At 40.7% G+C, this 17,002-nt stretch overlaps 1 protein-coding gene across 1 annotated transcript; it reads left to right on the top strand.

Moving 5' to 3' along the window:
- Positions 1–5,175: 5,175 nt before the first annotated feature.
- Positions 5,176–7,999, top strand: LOC121744749 (probable galacturonosyltransferase 9). The gene is made up of 3 exons (XM_042138369.1): positions 5,176–5,551; positions 5,967–7,205; positions 7,305–7,999. The coding sequence occupies exons 1-3, from the start codon at positions 5,393–5,395 to the stop codon at positions 7,578–7,580; spliced, it is 1,674 nt and encodes a 557-aa protein (XP_041994303.1). The 5' UTR covers positions 5,176–5,392; the 3' UTR covers positions 7,581–7,999.
- Positions 8,000–17,002: the final 9,003 nt, after the last annotated feature.

Raw genomic sequence — 17,002 nt, 5'->3', positions numbered from 1 at the left:
TTCCTTCTTGTCTCACGTCCACAAAATGGTGATCCTAATTCCTAACTCAACCCAACCAAATTTTTTTAACAAAGAAGCATAACTCTAGTGGATCAAAAAAAATTTATATTTTGAGATTCCAAAAAGCCAACTTCAATAATTTAATTATTTGAAATGGAACCTCAGTGCTCATGATCATGCAAGCTAAAAAACTGAGGCGATCAAGTATATAAATGGTTCGATTATAAAAACTATGGCCAATTTTGTCCTGTTTGAGCAGTGGCAGTCAAACCTCCACGTACGCGTGGTGGTTTACATGCTTTCTGTCTTATCACAAATAAGGAATTGCTTGCCACATTTTATTTGCTGTTTTATAAAGTTTAAAAGTAAGAGAAAAAATTAAGAACAAATTGTCAAGATCATACTTTGGAGGGAAAAAGAAAAGAGATTGCAAATGAAGGAATGATCATTTGGAAAACAAAGGGGTAATCAAATTCATAATAGTCAACATTTGGTCACAAGAACTTCGATAAAGGACTCTCACCTCTTCCATGATCGGGGTTAAGGTAATAAAAAGGGAATTAAGTTTACTAAGATTAGAATAAATTTTAGGTCTCACGTCAATGGCAAATCCAGGAATTCATATTCATGGGGTCGAATCAAACGAGACAGTAATATAATATTCAAATATTATTTATTAATAAAAATATTTAATTTTAAATAAAACTATGTTATAATGTACACGAAAGTTGACTCCAATTAGTATACATATTCAAAATGACTTGAAATTATTTCATTAGAAATTATTCGCGATAGTTTGGATAGATTTAATAAAATTATTAATAGTCGAGATATATTCAATTATCAATCTTTTCATATAGCACTTATTAATCGGGTCTATAGGATAAATATTAGTACTTCCTATGTCCCCTAAAAATATACTTTTATATTAGTAATTTTTTTCTCCCTAACGAAGTGAGACTCATTTTCTATTAACACACTTTACTTTTTATCTTTTCTTACTTTATCAATTTTGCATTAAGACTCGTGCCGTTTGAAATTTTTCTATTTTTAGGGAACGAGGGAGTGTAATAAAATGAATAATCAAAAGCAAAAGTAATTAAATTAGAAAAAAAAAATGACTAAGATAACAAAATAGATTATTGATTAGTCTACAAAGTGAAAAGAATGAAAATAATAATAGTCTCATTATAGAAAAGTGAGTTAAAGATTATCAATATTAGTGTTGAAACTTGAAACTTATACACGGTTTTCGTTCAACTTCAATTATTATGAAACATTGAATTAATGTTGGAATTTCTATTAAAATACAAGGTGAAAAATGAGTTAGGCTATAACTTAATTAGTACTTAATAAAATAAGATGGTCCAGTTTATAAAGCCCAACTAATAGAAAATTAATAGGAAATTAAACTCCAGTCCAGACAGTCATCGGATGGGTGTTGAGGATGGGGTCGAAGGTGCGGAGACTATGGGGTCGGCTGCCGATGGAGGGCGTCTTCCGGCGACTCTCCACGGCTGGCGGTGGGGTCGGCTGACCCCGCCCGACCCCACGTAGATCTGCCGCTGTCTCGCGTGAAAGATTTCTGACATTCCATTTTAATTAAATCAAGAAATTTGATTACCTATTACTAATTCAATCTTGTGGTTTTTAAAATTACTAAAATATTAATTAAATTAAAAGATTTAATTTAGAAAGTTAATTTCATTCTGGTAATGAATAATTAAGTACTAAGTCCATTGCTTAATTGAAGCCGGTCCATAAATTAATTTGTTCAACCCAACTAGGCAGATCAAAGTTCATATCAGATAGTGCCCTAATCTTTAAAATAATCGGGCCAAACAAAATCACTATAAACCCATCCTCCGAACATAATTAAATCGGCCCAACAAAACCACTATAAACCCATCCTCCAAACATAAGTAAATTGGCCCAATTAATGGATCCAGGTCCAATTGATGCTAGGGTGTTAAAAGGGCGGACGGACATCCATCCGCAGCGGTGAGCAGGACGCTGTCCGTCTGTCCGTGCCAGCAGCACAACACCGCTGTCCGCCGCTGCGCTCTTACCGCTGGCGCGACGCTGCTCGATGCATCGAGCACGTCCGTGCCAGCGAGCATCTGACGTGGCGCGTTCTGATTGGCCAACGACATTTCCATTGGAAATTCAATTTTTTTAAAAAAAAATCGAAAATAATACCAAAAAATAAAAAAAAAATATTTTCAGAATCCCAAAAAGCTGGCTGTTTTTTTACCGTTTTTCTGGATTTATTTTTTATTTTTTTATTTTTATCATCCCCAAAATCATCTATAAATACACACATTCATCATCCATTTTTCACATCAAATAATCTCTCATTCATCTCTTTTATATTTTTTTCATACAACTTATATCTACATCTTCCTCTCTCATTCAAACCCTCAAATGGATTTCACCCATCTCATTGCGGAAGCGGAGCGCGAAGAACAAGAATACTATGAACAATATCGTGCCACCTATGTCGCAGCGAATACTCTCACCCCTCCTCATCAACCAACTAGATCAACTTGCCGATACATCCATCGTGACCGGGATGGAGCCAACGAAAGGCTCATTGCCGACTATTTTTCCGACCAGCCGTGATTTCCGGAGGATTACTTTCGGTGCCGTTTTCGCATGTCAAAAGGCTTGTTTATGCGTATTGTCAACACACTGTCCGCCCGTGTTGAATACTTTCAAACAAGTACAGACGCAGCCGGTCGGCAAAGTCTCTCGGCGTTGCAGAAGTGTACGTGTGCCATCCGACAACTTGCTACTGGCTGACCTCTTCGACGAGTATTTGCATGTCGGTGAGTCCACTGGAATCCTTTGCCTTAAAATTTTTTGCAAGGGCGTTCGTTCAGCTTTCGGGGATGAATTCCTTCGGGCACCCACCACCGATAATTGCCAACGGTTGCTTCATCTTCACGAAACAGTCCATGGTTTTCCCGGTATGCTTGGCAGCATTGACTGCATGCATTGGAGGTGGAAGAATTGTCCGACTGCTTGGAGAGGACAATACTTAAGCGGCCACAAAGGCAACAGCCCAACACTTATCCTTGAAGCGGTCGCCGACTACCGCCTATAGATTTGGCATGCATATTTCGGTGTTGCCGAATCCAACAACGACTTGAACATGCTCTATTCTTCACCACTCTTCAATGATGTGTTGAATGGTGTAGCACCGGCGATCGACTACACTGTCAACGGAAATACATACCACATGGGTTACTATCTCACCGTTGGTATCTACCCAAGGTGGTCGACTTTCGTGAGACGCTCAGCAACCCGCAAGACCTGAGACGAGTTCTTTTTCCGCAGCGTCAAGAGTCCGCTCGTAAATACGTCGAAAGAGCTTTTGGGGTCCTTCAAGCCCGATTCAACATTGTGAAGGCCCCGTCTCGGCTGTGGTACGTGAAAAATATCGTCGACATCATGTACACGTGTATTATCTTGCACAACATGATTATAGCCGACGAAGGACCGATGGCGGCTAGCTTTTACGATGAGGATGAAGCCGGAAGCTCAACCGCGAGGTCTCCCCCACGCCGAGGTGTGCATACGACGGTGGGTGAGAGGATCGAAACAAGGCACACAATGCGCGATACCCGAACCCACTTTGAGCTACAAGAAGACCTAATCAAACAAATTTGGGTGAAATTCGGTCACGAGTAGTGAGTTTTTTTAATTTTATGAATTTAATTATGTAATTTTTAATTTTTAGGATTTAAATTATGTAATTTTTAATTTTTAAGACTTTAATTATGAAAATTTTAATTTTTAGGATTTTAATTATGTAATTTTTAATTTTTTTTGTAATTTGTAATATTATTCCGGTTATTTTTAATGCATTTTAATATTGTGGAAATGTTTTTATTTAAATTGAATAATAGAATGGTGAGACCCTTGAGCTTGTCCTTGCGGAAGAGCACAGATGTGGTTGTTGTGCTCTTACCTAAGAGCAGGGAGTAAAAGTGGGTCCGGGCCCACATTCGTGCTCGTTGGCAAGAACACGGATGTGGATGCTCTTTCCTTTCATTACATGAATCAAAATATGATTTCACATTCATTTTGAAAAAAAATTATTTTACTAACTTTACATTTATTTTAAAAATGAATGATAATTTAAAATTAAATAACAATACAAATTATTTAATTTTGGGCCAAAATCCTACGGAGGTTGCTGTAATTTCGGGCCAACTTAATAAGATTGCGGGCTATTGAATTTATGATTGTGCATTTGTGCTAATTGTATTTTTTTTGTTATAAATTTTGAACCAATGATCAAAATATTCGGGTTAATTCATAGACTAAATGGAAATTCCAATAATACATGTACGTGAAAAACTACAATCATTGGAAATAGCTATAAATGGAATTCGAGAAGGATTAATCTGACATGTCTATGAGGAAACTTACAAAATCAATATTCAGAAAAGTGCTCGGTCTGGTGAATTATTACTAGGTCTAGATGGTCTTTAGCAACTGCCCTTTGTTTTTTTTATAGAAAAAAAGAAAGTTTTATATATATTAAGATGTTTCTTCTAATACAAGAGTCAAAATGTTTTTAGCAACTGCCCTTTGTTTACTGGTATGTTGAGATATGAAGATATTTTATTGAGTTGGATTATATAGGAAATTATTTCTAGTTCTGTATAAGATAAAATGAAATAACAGATAATACTATAAAAAATTAAGTAATCTCATATGGTTATATAAATTGGGAAATGGTTGAGAATTTAGATACTCCCTCCGTCCGAGATTAAGAGTCACTTTTTGCCATAAAAGTCTGTCCCAATTTAAGAGTCACATTTAGAATTTTTCATATTTGGTCATACAATTTTACCTCGTTCTTCATCAAAATTACATAAAAATGTCATTCTCTACATTAAAATAAACCAAAATAAAAATTAAACATTTAATTACACATTCTATCATCTCACTTCATTTATTACACACTCCAAAAAGTCAAAAGGGTCCCATCTTCAACCAACTCACTTCATTTATTACACACTCCACCATCTCACTTCATTTATTACACAATTTAACTCTTTCTTAAAACCCGAGCCATAACAATAAGTGACTTCTAATCCGAGACGGAGGGAGTATTAATCGAGTACATTAGTCACCGACGCGGTGGTCGAATCGAACCTTTAACATTCTCTCTCTTCAACTCCACAGCTAACTCTCAGATCTCTCTCTCTCACCCCCACTTTCACCAGCACACACACAACATATATTTGCGTGTATCTATATCCGTTCTCACACTCCAATCCACCACTAAGAACTTGTCTACTGTTTCGATAAGCAACGACCGAGTATAGGATTGGCCGGATTCGCGCGCTGATTGAGGAATTGTCTTGGGACGGTCGTGATGGCTGTGGCGGTCCGGGGCAATCGGGTCGGATCGGGCGGCGGATCCGTCCTCCGCAGCTTTTTCAGCTACCGGATCTTCGTTTCCGCCATGTTCACTCTCCTTTTCCTCGCTACTCTCTCCGTCCTCCTCACATCTCACCCCTCCCACAACGATTCGGTTAGTATTCACAATTTATTCCTTTTTCCAGTGTTCAATCATGATTTAGTTGCAATGCAATTAGTATTACTATGTTGCAGTATTCTATTATTTCCGGAGTATCATATCTGTTTTTGTTTTGGGAATTAGAGGAGAATTGTGGCAATTGACATTTATATTTATGGATGTGGTTATTTGCTCGATCGATTTTAGTGTGTGTAATTTTACATATGAGTCAGAATTATTTAAAAATAGTCTCACTTTATAATCCAGATATTGGAATTTGCCAATGATTGTAGCTGAATGTGTTATGTTGTGTGTTTAGATATATTTACTGCGTATGATGAACATATATCTACCTCAATCAGTTTGATACCTGTTTGGTTGAAATCGAACCTAAATAAGATGTTTCTTTGTTAAAAATTGTTGTGAGCAGGTTATGGATGCTACAGGAAATGCACATGTAAGGCGGAGTTTTCTAGCATGGCAGTCAGATCCGGTGAAGACTAGGTTAGATTTGATATATAACCAGGCAAACAATCATGTTGCATTACTTAATGCATATGCCACCTACGCTAGAAAACTCAAACTTGAGATATCCAAGCAGCTTAAGATGTTTGATGATTTGGCTCAGAATTTCTCTAACATCCAACTGAAGCAGGCTTACCGTGCTGCACTGTTTGAATCTGATGGGCCGGTTGATGAGGATGTCTTGAGGCAGTTTGAGAAGGAGGTAAAAGATAAAGTTAAGATTGCTAGGCTAATGATTGCGGAGAATAAGGAATCATACGACAATCAGTTAAAGATTCAAAAATTGAAGGACACAATATTTGCTGTGAACGAATTGCTTTTGAAGGCCAAGAAAAATGGGGTCTTTGCTAGCTTGATTGCAGCCAAATCAACTCCCAAGAGTTTGCATTGTTTAGCTATGCGGCTTATGGAGGAGAGAATTGCTCATCCTGAAAAGTATGTGGATGATGAGCCTGGCCCTGAGCTTGAAGATCCTAACTTATACCACTATGCTTTGTTTTCTGACAATGTGATTGCAATCTCTGTGGTGGTAAACTCCACCCTTAAGAATGCAGAGGAGCCATGGAAACATGTATTCCATGTTGTTACTGATCGAATGAATTATGCTGCTACTAAGGTTTGGTTTAAGATGAGGCCATTACAAGGGGGAGCTCATATTGAGATCAAGGCAGTGGATGATTTCAAGTTCTTAAATCCTTCATATGCACCTGTGCTTAAGCAGCTTCAATCTGCTAAGTTAAGGAAGTATTACTTTGAGACCAGAACTGAGAACACCTCTACAGATGTAAACAACATGAAGTATAGAAACCCAAAGTATTTATCGATGCTCAATCACCTTCGGTTCTACTTGCCTGAACTCTACCCAAAGCTGCACAAGATTCTATTTCTGGATGATGATGTTGTAGTTCAGAAGGATTTGACTGCCTTGTGGAAAATTGATTTGGATGGGAAGGTTAATGGTGCTGTCAGCACTTGCTTTGGTTCTTTCCATCGTTATTCTGAATATTTAAACTTTTCTCATCCTCTCATCAAGCAGAAGTTTAGTCCCGGAGCTTGTGCTTGGGCTTTTGGCATGAATATTTTTGACCTTGATGCTTGGAGACGGGAGAAATGCACTGAGCAATATCATTATTGGCAGGATTTGGTAAGTTACTGTGTTTTCACCTTTTTACTAGCTAGGTATTTTGTTGCTAATTTACTTTCCCATTAAATGCTCACTAATCATATGGTTAATGAATGTCAGAATGAGGATCGTTCGTTATGGAAGATGGGGACTCTACCAGCTGGGCTTGTTACTTTTTACTCAACCACCAAGCCTTTGGATAAAGCTTGGCATGTTCAGGGACTCGGTATCAATCCTAGTATCAGTATGGAGGAAATTGAGAAGGCTGCTGTCATCCATTTCAGCGGAGACATGAAGCCATGGCTGGATATTGCCATGAACCTTTACAAGCATCTGTGGACAAAGTATGTTGATAATACAATGGACTTTGTGCAGATGTGTAATTTTGGCATGTAGAGGAAGTGCGACTATGGCCAAAGCAATCACAAGATATCAGGCATATATGCAAGTCATAGCTTTTCAGAACGATGATTCTACATAACGTTCTCGCAACGAAAATTTTCTGGTAGCTGCTATTTATCTTAGTTAATGTGGAGGGGCCTGAAGGAAACTTGTATTGGTGTTTTGTATACTCATAAACCTATTCTTTGTAGAGGATGGGCATAATGATTCGGAAATAGAGAAGGCTAGCAGCATCATTTCACCAGGGTTCTTATGCCAACTTTTAGCTATTCTCTAGTTTGGTACACTGGTGAAAATCTGCTCCTTGTCTGAGGTATTGCTTACTTTGTTACAGACTGGATTGTGATATTTCATCAACACAAAAATCATTATATTTTTGCATTCTAAGATTATAAATCAATTTTATTCTTGGATGCTCAGATAACTACAGCACATTGCTTATGTGCAAATGGTCATATAGTGTTTTCATATATGTGCAAATGGTAAAATCTACACGTGTTCGGTTGGCAAGATTGTATCACGGATTAAGTATATAGGGTGTTTGGTTTATGAGATTCAATCTTAAAACTCAATCCTTGATGGATAATTATGAGATAATTAGTCATAGCTAACCCCATGGGACTAAAATAATTTCACAACTCAATCCTACATTATATCTTGGTAACCGAACACCACTAATGAATAAAATTAATCTGATTAGAAAATATTGAAATTGAAGTTATAATTTGTTATTAGGCTATCCACAATGGCGCCTAGCGCACCGCCTAGCCGAGCGCCGGCGCTAGGCGAACCATTGCAGCCTCCGAAAACCGCCGAGCGGTTTTTCGGAATTAAAAATCGCCTAGCGCTAGGCGGTCGCCGGGCGCTGGGCGATGCGCTGGGCGATCCGCTCGGCGCCATTGCAGCGTCGGGATCGCCCAGCGCATCGCCCAGCGGTTTTTTTTTTTTTTTTTATTTTTAATTTTCCCGACACTATATATACGCGATTTGCACTTCATTTTCATTCGCACCACTTGTATTAACGAGTACTCTCTCTATCTAAATTTCTATATAAGATCAACACCGAGAAATGGATCTAAACAACGAGCCTAGTTCAGGGACGAGTGGTTCTCAAACTCCCCCAATTAATGTTGGAGGCGGATGGAATCAGATGCCCGGGTACTACAACATGTACCCGTGGCAGCAGATGCTATCTGGGATGCCGACCGGAGGGAGTCCGCCGGGGGGGGTTCCCGGCGATGCCGGGTTGGGCACCCAATATGCAGATGATGCCGGGGTGGGCACCCAATATGCAGATGATGCCCGGGGGTGGATCGGCGACGCAGGGGACGCCGGGGGGAGTACCTGCGATGCAGGGGACGCCGGCGGGAGTACCTGCGATGCAGGGGACGCCGGGGGGAGTACCGGCGACGAAGGTGACGCGGGGGAACGTCTATCGCCCCAGTTTTGATTTCAGCACTGCTTCGTCGCACACATCGACCCCAACGGATGCGCAGTTCACGCCGAGCGGTTTTGATGAATTTTCGTTGGCGGATTTGGGGTTTGATAGTCTCGGAGTTCCGGAAACTCCCGTTCAAACGGGGGGAGTAGTGCAGGGTAGTGGCGCCCCAAAGAAGAAGGGCAAGGGAAAGAAGGTCGGGGAGTCGTCGCAGCCGGGTGGGGATGACCCCACGGCACGGAGAAGGTGGACGGACGAGGAGAACGTTGCCCTGTCAAGGGCGTGGGTGAGTGTTTGCGACGATCCTCTTGTTTCTAATAACCAGAGGATCGTCAACATGTGGGGCAAGGTAGCAGCAGCCTACCAGCGATTTTGCCCGGAGGGGAGGCCACACAACGGGGAGGATTGCCGGAAGGCGTGGAACCGAATCAGGGCTGCCGTCTCCCGATTTTCGGGTTTGTACGCCAACGCCCTCCGCATGCAGAGTAGTGGCCAAACGGAGGATGACTGCAGGAGGATAGCGGAGAAAGCCTTCCCCCAGCCCGGGTTGTATAAGGACTTCACCTACTGGAACTGCTATCTTGTGCTGAACGACTCTGAGAAATTCCGAGTAGGTGTCGATGCTGGCTGGCCGAAACGGCAACGATTGAACTATACCGGGGATTTCAGCAGCAGCAGCGGTGGTTCCCACGACCTCCCCGAGACGGACCAGGTGCTCCCCACCCCTCGTTCGTTCGGCCGCCGACCTCGCCCCGTTGGGCAAAAGCGGGCGCAACGGGCGGCGAGGGGGGCCGCCGGGGGTTCCCAGGAGGTCCAGTCGGCATCCCCCTTTGACCGCCAGTCTACAGAGGATCTCAAGTACTTCGCGCGTCAACAAACGCGCCAGATGATGGTGAAGACGTTAGCCGAATGGCGAGCGACGACGGACCCCCAGGAGAAGAGATTTCTCTTCACATTGCTCGAGAGCATGAATGACGATTTACGTGGAGGCGGCAGCGGCTGTGGCAGCGGAGGCGGCGGTGACAGTGGCGACGGAGGCGGCGGAGGCGGTGGCGACGGATACGGCGGTGACGGTGGCGGCGGCGGAGGCGGTGGCGACGGCGACGGCGACGGCGACGACGGAATCGAGGGAGCCGCCGAGTGATTTTTTTTAAGTAATGTACTTTTTTTAATGTAATTTTTATTATTAATGTACTTTTTTAAAATTTTAGTACTTTTTTAAATTTATTGTACTTTTTTATTTTTTTGTATTTTTTTAAAAGTAAAATAGTATTATTAATGTTTCCCGTATATGTCTCGTAAATTAAATTTCGTATATTGTGTTATTTAGTGATGTGGCTATTGATGTGGCTGGACTATTTATGATATGGTTGGGCTATGGCTGGGCTATTTCTGATGTGGCAGAAGGATTTTTAGTATTGATGATGTGGCAGGAGGAGTTTGTGGCTGGGCTATGGCTGGACTATTGCTGGGCTATTGCTGGGCTATTGCCACTGTAGATAGTATATTCAATCAATAATGTAACTATGGTCTATTTACTACTTTCTTCGTCCTAACGGAGATGACTCTTTTGACGACACGAGATTTTATGCACTATTGTTTTATTTGTCAAGTGGAGATAGTGAATAAAATATAGATTGTTCGGTTTGCAAGATTGTATTACGAGATTAATATGTAGTGTATTTGGTTAATGAGATTCAATCTTACAACTCAATCTAGATGGATAATTATGAGATAATTAGTCATAACCAACCCCTTATGACTAAAATAATCTCACAACTTAATCCTAAATTATATGTTGATATTATTTTATCTAGTAAACCGAACACCACCCTATAGTACTGTTTTTATTTTAGAAATGGATCATTTTCTTTACCGTAACCTAGAAAGAAATATATATCCTCTTCATTGAAACAGAAGAAGTACTAATAATTTATCAAATGACAGTAATTTGAAAATAATCATTACTCATCAAAATCTTCGAAATTAATCAAATATCTTAGGGTCGGCTGATAATGCCATTCCATTTGTTAAAACTGTGTTTAGGTGTGTTTAGGATGGCCGCCCACTACACCAAATATCTGTTGCGCTAATTTCACCTGATCTAATACTCAAGAAATTAAATCACTTGACGAGAAACAAAAATAGCCACTATAACATTTGCTTTAACTTTGATTTCTCCCTAGATGATACTAATATCGAATGGCACTATAACATATATGCAGGAAATAAATGAAACGATTTTTGAAGTAACAAAAAATGTTAAATGTTATAATCGGTCGCGATTGAACGAGATCAAGAAGAACAATACCAAGGGAATTTTTACGTGGTTCGGTTTTGGCAAACTGATAAGGCTAATTTCATGCATCGGTCTAGGGGTTCATTTCATGAAATTACTGGGTTTAACGCATTGAATTAAGTCAGGTATGTGAAGTTTTTCGCCAGATCCAGGAAAAGAAGAGGACGCTTGCATGGTCCTAGGAAACTGGCGAAAGGGTGAACAATTGGAAGAAAATTGCTAGACGGAGGAAGCCTCGGAGTTGAAGGGTAGAATAGGGATTTCTACGAAAACTCTAGAAGGCTATGTCTGCATCTATAAAAGGGAGAAGCATGCAGGCTGGAGGGACCTTCTCGGGTGGAGGCCTCATTAACAGCCCCTTGCTCGATTCACCTTTCCACACACTTGACTCCAAATTCGCGAGAAATTCCAGTTAGCACTTGGCTGAGGTTCACGTTTTAGCTTTCCGAGAGTGGTTCGAGGGTTGTAACACAGTCCTAGTTCAAGGGCGAAGAAACAATTTACATTTCCGTTGCTATTTACACTGATTCCGCCGAGCTTCGCTGTTCGAAGCTCGGTTTTCTTTTGTTAACCAATATTTCCTGTTTTATTCCAGATTTTACTTTCGCTTATGTCTATTGTGTTCATTTCTGGTTTGCTGGCTGAGTGCGCTTGATTTCGAGTTGGATTGTCGGAGTTGTTTATTTTTTTTGCAGTTGGTTTCTGATTATTTGCTGATATTTTTCGTTTGGATCTGAAGAATGGTTCTGTTTTTGGATGAATCGGAGGTTGGGTTTTGCTGGAGTTTGTGATTTGTTTGCAGATTGTTCTAGATTGATTGAATTTGGCGGTGATCAGAGCAGATCTGTTAGAATCGGAGTTATGGAGTTGATTTAGTTGATTGTTGAGTTTGGATTGCTTGGATCCGGAGTGGATTAAGCGTCCGACGTGATTCTGAGCAAGAGTGTTTAAATTTCATGCCTAGCTTACGTGTTTTCATTTCATTCCGCCTAGTTTACGTAGATCTGGTTTATTTCCGATTCGTAGCAAGTTTCCGGCATCTCAATTTCTATATTCTGATCGAATCTGGAAGTATGCTCTGTTTTCTGCATTTGCGTTTCTGAATCTGTTAGGAACTTTGCATGCGAAGCTAGCTGGAGCTGATCTGTTATCTGCAGCTTTTTACCGTACTTGCTATATTTGGAATAATGTTCCCCGCTGTTTTATTCTTTCTGCCTAGTCTCAATCAGTTAGTTATTTACTCAGTCAAGGAAGTGATTGTGTCTTCGGATTTGATGTCTGATTCCAGTAAGTTTTCTGTGTCCTAGGTCTAGCGTTTACATTTCTTGCCTAGATCTAGTGGTAGTTAAAATCTCAACCCCTTTGCGTGGCAGCAGCCATTTGTTTCCATAGTCTCTTAGCTCTACCCTGCGAATCCATCTCTGTGGGATCGACCCCACTTCCCTATACTAATTCATAGTATTCGGGTTGAGGGATTTATTTTTGAAGGGGAGTCGAGTGTGTCCAACGACAAAAACACTGTAGTTCTCTTGAGTTCCTGGACCCAGTGATCCAGTGGATTTAAGGAGCGTTGTGTCTGGACCGAGCCTTGCATTAATTCTCATATGTGCACACTTGTTTACTCCTGAGTCTAGTCATTCGACATTAGAGTCGAGAGGCAGGCCCAACTCACTTCACAAACCTACGTCCACGGGCAAGAAATGGATTCACTCTTTATTGATGTATGCGTGAGGGTGGATTACAACTCAATGCTACTGTGTATCAATCTCCTATCACTTCTAATCTTACTCTGCTATACAAAGCTAATCAAATGATGATGATGAGACATTCCTTAAATTTAGTGCGTGTGATATGTGTGCTCTTGGTGTTGAGTTCCTTTATATACTCAGCTCCCAGCCTCTTGTAGCTCGTGGTCCCAGCTCGAGTGTTCACACTCATCACTTCACATAACAGAAAAACGGTTGACAACTCGCAACAACTCTTTCCAAAAGATCTAACTAATTCTCTTCCATTTTCAGCCATTGATCTTCTTTCATGAAGACTCTCAATAGGTGATGCATGGTTGCATCTAACAATCTCCACCTTAATCATGACATCAACTTTGTGATTCTTGCCAAACTCCTTTCTGATCTACTCTTGAAGTCCCACCAGCCCTAGATAGTACTTAAACTTCACGGCTGGCAAGGGCTTTGTCAACATATCTGCAGCATTGTGATCTGTTGAAACTTTCACCATCCTTATCTCTCTCTTCTGAACTTCATCTCTAACAAAATGCATCCTTACATCAATGTGTGTTTGCTTCTCTCATGAAAAACTTGGTGTTTTGCAAGAGACAATGCACTGCTGCTATCACAGAATATGTCCACAGTTTCTTGTCTTTCACCAAAGTCTTCCAAAATCCCCTTCAACCACTTGGCTTCCTTTACTGCTTCTGTAATAGGAATATACTCGGCCTCCATTGTTGATAGGGCCACCACATGCTGAAGTCCCGACTTCCAGCTTACAGCAGTACCAAACAAATTAAAAACATAACCAGTTTGTGAACTTCGATTATCTCTGTTGAAAACATAGTCCGAATCACAAAAACCTGCGAGAGCTCCACCTTGATGATCACTTTATGCCTTGTAAACCATACCAAATTTTGATGCACCCTTGAGGTATCTGAGCATCCATTTCAGTGCAACCCAATGTTTTCTCCCATGATCAGCCATGAACCGGCTAGTCACACTAATGGCTTGTGCTAAGTCTGGCCCAGTACACAACATCGTGTACATAACACTTCCTATAATATTTGCATATGGTATCTCCTTCCTTTCCTCATCAGTGCTCGGCCTCTGATCCATACTCAACTTAAAATGGCTGGCAAGGGGAGTGTTTACTGCCTTTGATTCATTCATTTGGAACTTTACTAGCAACTTCTTAATATAATCAGATTGAACCAACCTGAGCTCTCTCTGTCTCCTATTTCTGAATATATCCATCCCGAGTATTCTTCTTGCCTCCCCCAGGTCCTTCATTTCAAATTTCATCTCCAAACCAGATTCCACCTTCCTCATCTCATCAATGTTGGGTGCTGCTACTAACATATCATCTACATATAGGAGAAGAAAAGCTACAGCAATCCCCTTACTTTCCTTAATGTATACACAGCTGTTGAAGTGAGATTTTCTGAAACCCAAACTAGAGATATGCTCATCGAACTTGATATATCACTACCTATTACTTTGCTTTAATCCATAAAGACTTTTCTTCAATAAGCAGACCATACCTTCACTGCCCGGTGCTATGAAGCCCTCTGGTTGCCGCATATAAATTGTTTCTTCCAAATCACCATGAAGGAATGTTGTTTTCACATCTGGTTGATGCAGTTCCCAATCATATCTCGCAACCAGAGCCAACAAGATCCTTATAGAAGTGTGCTTGACCACGGGTGAGAATACTTCATTAAAATCCACCCCTTCCTCTTGAGTGAAACCTCTTGCTACAAGCCTAGCTTTATACCTGATACTTTCAACTTCCCCAACCTCAATTTTTCTTTTGAAAATCCACTTACAGCTGATTAGCTTTTGAGTACCAGGATTCTTCACCAGAACCCAAGTCCAGTTTTTCAACAGAGATTCAATCTCATCTCTCATTGCTCTGACCCACATTTCTCTATCCTTGCTCTTCATAGCTTCTGAGTAGTTAGCAGGCTCTGAGTGCTCTATAATCTCAGCAACACATAAGGAAAAAAAAACTCTTCTCATAGTCATTATACTTGGATGGTCTCTTCCCTACTCTCCTGACTCTATCTCTAGCAAACATGCACTCATTGTCACTGCTTCGGGTTGGCTCAGATTATTCACCCCTAGCCACATCAGTCAAAGACATACCTTCACCCTGAGTAGTTCTTTCTTCAGCAGCTGCAGAGGACTCAGCTCCACCTAGATCAGAATACTCAAAGACCACGGACTTCTGACTATTTTGGAGTTGTTCTTCATCTCTTAGATAAGGCATGCAGGTTTCATCAAAAATTACATCTCTACTGATGATAATCTTCTGATTCCCTTTCTCTGTGCACCACAATCTGTATCCATTTACCCCATGCTGATAACCAATCATTACACATTTCACTGCCCTTGGATCTAACTTCCCTTGCTTGCAATGAGCATACGCTCTACAACCAAAAACTCTCATCTGGTTGTAGCTGGCATCTTTACCATACCATCTAGCATTTGGAACTTCATTTCCTATGGCAGAAGAGGGTGAATTGTTGATCAGTGTAGCTGCAGTGGTGACTTCTTCCCCCCAGAACACCTTAGGCATACCAGATGAAAATAACATGCATTTGACCTTTTCTAAAAGAGATCTATTCATTCTCTCCGCCACACCGTTCTGCTGTGGATTGGCTGGCACCGTTCTATGTCTTTGAATGCCATTATCTTTGCAAAAAATCTCAAACTATGAAGATAAGAACTCCAATCCATTGTCAGTCCTCAAGCACTTGAGAACCTTACCCTGCTTCAACTTCATCTCTTGGCACCATTCTCTGAATTTTTCAAATGCCTGCGACTTCTCTTTCAGAATGTAAATCCAGACTTTCCTCGAATAGTCATCTATGATAGACAAGAAATACTTTCCTCCACCCATAGTGCTTGGCTGTGCAGGCCCCCAGAGGTTAGAGTGAGCATAATCTAAGATAGCCTTTGAAGTGTGCTTGCCAACTTCAAATGGCTGCTTTTTGCTTTTACCCAAAATGCAATACTCACATTTGTGTGGTTTCACTGATTCATCAGCCATTACAACACCCCTTTTAGCAAGCTGCATCAGCCCAGATTCACCAATGTGGCCCAGCCTTCTATGCCACAACACAAGATTAGTCTTCACAGCAACATTTGAAGAACCAACAACAGTTTCAACAACCAGATAATAGAGATTGTTCCTTCTCTCAGCAGTCATCATAACTACCCCATTTTTAGATACAGTCATGCATCCATTTTCAGAGTTGAACTTAAAACCTTTTGACTCAAGCATGCCTAAGGATATGAGGTTTCTTTTTATGTCAGGAATGTACCTGACTTGAGTACCTGACTTGAGTGATAATCTTGATGGCTCCATCTTCTGTTCTGAGCCTAATGTCCCCAATTCCCTCTATGGAGTACACCTGATCGTTCCCCAACATTACTAAACCCTAAACCCTCTGCCCTAACAAGATTCTCAACCAATTCTTTGTTGGAACTAATATGAAAACTACAGCCTGAGTCCATTATCCATGATTTCTCAATCCCTGGTTCCATCACATTCATGACATGAGCGACCTCATTTTCTTCAGCCAAATCTGCCTGATTTTGGGTGAATTTATCTTCATTCTGTTTTTTCTTCCATGAATGGCAATCCTTCTTAAGATGGCCAGGTTTTTTTACAGTAATGGCAACTTCTTGTTTCTTTCCCAGATCCATCTGTTTGCTTCTGATGTTGGGGCTTCTGGTTTTGAAAAGACTTCTTCTTCTTTCCCTTGTTTTGCCCCTTCACATTCAGAGCTAGGCTTGATGATGAATCTTTGATTTGAGCTTGCCTTTCTAAGCTCCTTAGACTTAAGTGCGCATTGTACTTCCTCAAGAGTGATAGTCTTTTCTCTGCCATAGAGCATGGCATCCCTCAAATGATCAAAACTCTTCGGCAAATCACTAATAAACTTGT

This window comes from Salvia splendens, chromosome 8, assembly GCF_004379255.2.
Source record: "Salvia splendens isolate huo1 chromosome 8, SspV2, whole genome shotgun sequence".
NCBI lineage: Eukaryota > Viridiplantae > Streptophyta > Magnoliopsida > Lamiales > Lamiaceae > Salvia > Salvia splendens.
Note: the sequence above shows the minus strand (reverse complement) of the source record. Positions and strands in the feature narration are given on the sequence as shown.

What these genes read in the sequence shown, in the direction of transcription:
- LOC121744749 (XM_042138369.1), top strand. Translation starts at nt 5,393, where the DNA reads ATGGCTGTGGCGGTCCGGGGCAATCGGGTCGGATCGGGCGGCGGATCC. An exon ending in ACCCCTCCCACAACGATTCG is followed by an intron (nt 5,552 to 5,966) that starts GTTAGTATTCAC and finishes TGTTGTGAGCAG; the next exon opens with GTTATGGATGCTACAGGAAA. An exon ending in ATCATTATTGGCAGGATTTG is followed by an intron (nt 7,206 to 7,304) that starts GTAAGTTACTGT and finishes AATGAATGTCAG; the next exon opens with AATGAGGATCGTTCGTTATG.